Raw genomic sequence first — 2,427 nt, 5'->3', positions numbered from 1 at the left:
CACAGGCCGGGCTTGAGGACCCTCACCCCCTGCAGTGCATGAATGTCGTGCACAGGGCCTCTAGTATTTTATAACATGGTATGTAAAACCCTCAAAATCTGGTTCCAAACAACCTTCCCACTTCATCTCCAGTGATTGCTACACACAGGCAATGCTCAGCTCACACAGAAAAAGCCAGTGTTGTGTCAAAGCCTTACTTTTGTTGTGTTTGAATGTACTTTGAATGTACATGTGATCTCCCGAATCTGAAGAACTGGGCTCAACCTTTGTGGTCAGCTCAAATGCCCCCTCCTCCACGAAGACTTCTCCACTCCCTGGGCAAGTCAGTGGTTTTCCCCTCTGGGCTCCCACTACAGCATCTGTATTCACTGACTCATTTGTTCATTTAACAGGCATTTTCTGGGCATATTCTACTATCAACCAATCACGTGCAAAGTCTCAAGGAACCAATGTGGGATCAAAGGCAGAAAATGCATGAAGATCACAGATGGGAAAAGGAAATAGACCTTATCTGGAAATCGTATAAAAGGTTGTTACTCACTGCCATGAGTTTACCATAAGGGATGCTAACCCAGCCTGGGGGTTGGAGAGCCTTCCACAAGGAACGGACACTTGAGGTGAGAGTGAAGTAGGAGTTATCACCAGATGAAGGAGATGCAACATAGGTTCCAGGCCTGGGGACAACCGGAGGTAGGAGGAAACACAATACTCTTTGAGGACTAGAAGGCCAGGGTGTTTAATAGAAGCAGCAAGGGAATGGAGAGAGAAGAGGCACTTACACCATTCATTATGAGTGTCTGTTTGTGGGCTGTGTCATCCCTGCCTCACGCTCCCAGAATGAGCTCCTCAAAAGTAAGGATCATGTGTCACTGAAAATCATACCCACCCGGCACTTAGCACGATGCAAATGAACAAAATTAATGCATCCACTTGATGGATGAGAGAGTTGAGGCTCAGAAAGGTTGAATAAGTTGCCTAAGATCCCAGGGCAAGGCTGGCAGAGGCTGCACAGTAACTAGAATATGCACCTACCATTCCTCAAGTATGTTTCTTATAAACTGGCACAAAGCAACCCCCCTACTTTTTATCTTGAAAACTCACGTTTTTCTGGGAGTTCTTTTTCAAAGGGCTCTATAACAAAAAATAAAGCATAAAGCCAGTTACTGGTGTGTGTGTGTGTGTGTGTGTGTGTGTGTGTGTGTGTGTAGGGAGAGGGGGAAATGAGAGAGTGAGAGAGGGAGGGAGAGCATAGGACGCTTTTTATAATGGCCCGAAATGATGCGGAGTGGGGTGGGGGTGTGTGTGAGAATAAGACGCTCTCAGTGATGCTGAGTAAAGACCATCCTTACTGACCCTGAATGTCCTGAGCAAAACGACTCTGGGTTTGGACTCTTCACCTGGGTGAGCGGGATCTCTTGCCTCCCGCTTCCCGAACCTCTCCGCACTTCCAGCCGGGACCGGTGGTGTGGGAAACAGCCCGATTTCCCGTCTCTCCTGCAGATCCCTGGGAGAGGAGGCAACCTCATCGCGGGAGGCATCCTCCAGGCCCAGACATTCATCTCTGTCCATTTCAAGGCCCCGAGCCTGAGCCGTATATAACCAAGTACTGCGCCTACAACGAAGGGCACGGTGGCTTTTCTGCGTGTTTTATTCACGAATCTTGAGAAAAATCTGGCTCTGGGGCTGCGATCAAGATCCTGATTTGAGACTGGTTCAGAAATTGGAGTTGAGGCTTCGTTTGGCAGGAAAGAGAGGAGGTGAGCGGGTGTGGGCGCAGCTCTTGTGAGGATTACGGCGGAGGCTGTGGACCGCGGCGCCGCTCGCCGGGGCTGCAGCCATTGCACAACGAGCACCCCACATTCAACAGGAGGGACCGCGGGAGCGGACCTCTGAGCCCCCGCAGCCGCCGCAGCCCGTGCCCCCGCGCCCCCAGTGCCCGCCGCACCATGGCCAAGGAAGGCGTGGAAAAGGCGGAAGAGACGGAGCAAATGATCGAGAAGGAGACAGGCAAGGAGCCTGCGGAGGGCGGCGGCGGCGGCTCGCACCGACTCGGGGACACCCAGGAGATGCGCGCTGTGGTGCTCGCAGGCTTCGGGGGGCTCAACAAGCTGCGAGTCTCCAGGAAGGCCATGCCCGAGCCGCAGGACGGCGAGCTCAAGATCCGCGTCAAAGCCTGGTCCAGTATCCGCGCCTTTCTCGCTTTCTCTCTGTGCGCGCTCGGCGCTCCCGGGAGGCGGTGGCGGAGCCCGGTGGGGCCATGGGCCGGGGGACCCTGCCGCGGGCGCCCCACTCCATGCCCTGACCCTGGTCTCAGAGCCTCTTTGCGTCCGCCGCTGATGCTGGGAGATGCTGAGAGGTGCTCTTTCTCTTTCCCAAGCCAGATCAGGGTGACCAGGGAGACTGTGAGCTCCCAGGAGGGACGCGAGG

The 2,427-nt window shown here is 54.1% G+C and overlaps 1 protein-coding gene across 1 annotated transcript in view; it reads left to right on the top strand.

Moving 5' to 3' along the window:
* The first annotated feature begins 1,908 nt into the window (after window positions 1-1,908).
* VAT1L (vesicle amine transport 1 like) overlaps window positions 1,909-2,427 on the top strand; it is a 140,894-nt gene continuing 140,375 nt past the window's right edge. Inside the window, exon 1 of the mRNA XM_006087056.3 lies at window positions 1,909-2,176. Within this exon, the coding sequence (XP_006087118.1) occupies window positions 1,947-2,176 (230 nt within the window). The 5' untranslated portion in view covers window positions 1,909-1,946. The remainder of the gene's footprint in view (window positions 2,177-2,427) is intronic.

The sequence above is a fragment of the Myotis lucifugus genome, unplaced genomic scaffold, assembly GCF_000147115.1.
Source record: "Myotis lucifugus unplaced genomic scaffold, Myoluc2.0 scaffold_35, whole genome shotgun sequence".
Taxonomy (NCBI): Eukaryota; Metazoa; Chordata; class Mammalia; order Chiroptera; family Vespertilionidae; genus Myotis; species Myotis lucifugus.
The sequence above is the reverse complement of the archived record's forward strand: the minus strand, read 5'-3'. Positions and strand labels throughout refer to the sequence as shown.